Source organism: Sphaeroforma arctica, assembly GCF_001186125.1.
Source record: "Sphaeroforma arctica JP610 unplaced genomic scaffold supercont1.115, whole genome shotgun sequence".
Classification (NCBI taxonomy): Eukaryota; class Ichthyosporea; order Ichthyophonida; genus Sphaeroforma; species Sphaeroforma arctica.
The window spans coordinates 104,066-105,277 of NW_014040443.1; the positions used below are offsets into that span (position 1 = coordinate 104,066).

At 38.0% G+C, this 1,212-nt stretch overlaps 1 protein-coding gene across 1 annotated transcript in view; it reads left to right on the forward strand.

The window, feature by feature from the left end:
- Positions 1–849: 849 nt before the first annotated feature.
- The window catches only part of SARC_02537 (hypothetical protein), a gene marked incomplete at both ends in the record, with an annotated part of 5,335 nt that continues 4,972 nt past the window's right edge, over positions 850–1,212 (forward strand). Inside the window, one exon of the mRNA XM_014303705.1 lies at positions 850–927. Within this exon, the coding sequence (XP_014159180.1) occupies positions 850–927 (78 nt within the window). The remainder of the gene's footprint in view (positions 928–1,212) is intronic.

Below are 1,212 nucleotides of genomic sequence, written 5' to 3' on the forward strand. Positions count from 1 at the left end.
CACCAATGATACGATAGCTGATATCTGCGAGAGTAGCTGAACGGACTTATCCAACTGCACTATTCATGCAAGTATAATTAACAAATGAGGCTATGTATTCATACTATATCCAACTGTACTATTCATGCAAGTATAACGAACAAACAAGGCTTAGTATTCGTACTATATCCAACTATTCATGCAAGTATAACGAACAAACAAGGCTTAGTATTCATACTATATCCAACTGTACTATTCATGCAAGTATAACGAACAAACAAGGCTTAGTATTTCATACCTCGTACAATATCTCTGCGTGCCATGTCAATGGTACGTGGCTGCGGAAACAGACACATGCTACCGCAATGGATGCAACGACAGCTAGTTTCATGCTCATTGTCAACGCAACCGCTGGCACTGTCAGTTGTATTAAACTTGCAGAGTGAGGTCTTACTTGCCCCTATTCATTGGCATATGTACGTACTTAGCAGCCTTTCAGCCTACTGATCTGGCTGATAACAATATTTTCACTTTATTTTGCAAAAAAAATATCTGCACGCAGGGGTGTCATAAATCATGGCCCTCTGGATTAGGGTCTCTGCTATTTAAATTTACGATTTGTCGTCGGAAAAAACCTGGTTTTTCTGCTCACGACCCTAATCCAGAGGGCCGTGCATATATGAATCGGGTGTGTGGATTTGACACCTTGACACACTTCACTTCAGTGTTCCTATAATTTTGCCTTCACATTTCGTGAGTATGTAAATATAAAAATAAATACAGCGTACTAATAATATCGTACACATCCGTACATTGCCACTATAACCTAGAACGTGTATCACAGGTCCAACTAAACCAACCACAGCCAGAATGCAGCAGCAGAGCTGCAATTCAATATTTGTACATTGCGACGATGTTCCTGATTTCTCTGGATACACGCTGGTATTGGTATGTCTCTTCTACTTTCTGTTCGAATATAATTTGGTCGGAATACTTGCTGAAGCATAGTTTACCAACGCAACCGTAGATTACTCGACCTTCAGTGTTCAATTTGAACATATATCCAATACATGTATACACATACATACACAAAAACACACATCGAAAATGCAATCACTCATCTATCTACCTCTATATATATATATATGTGTGTGTGTGTGTGTGTATGTATGTATGTATGTATATATATGTATGTATGTATGTATGTATACATGTATATACATATATATATAT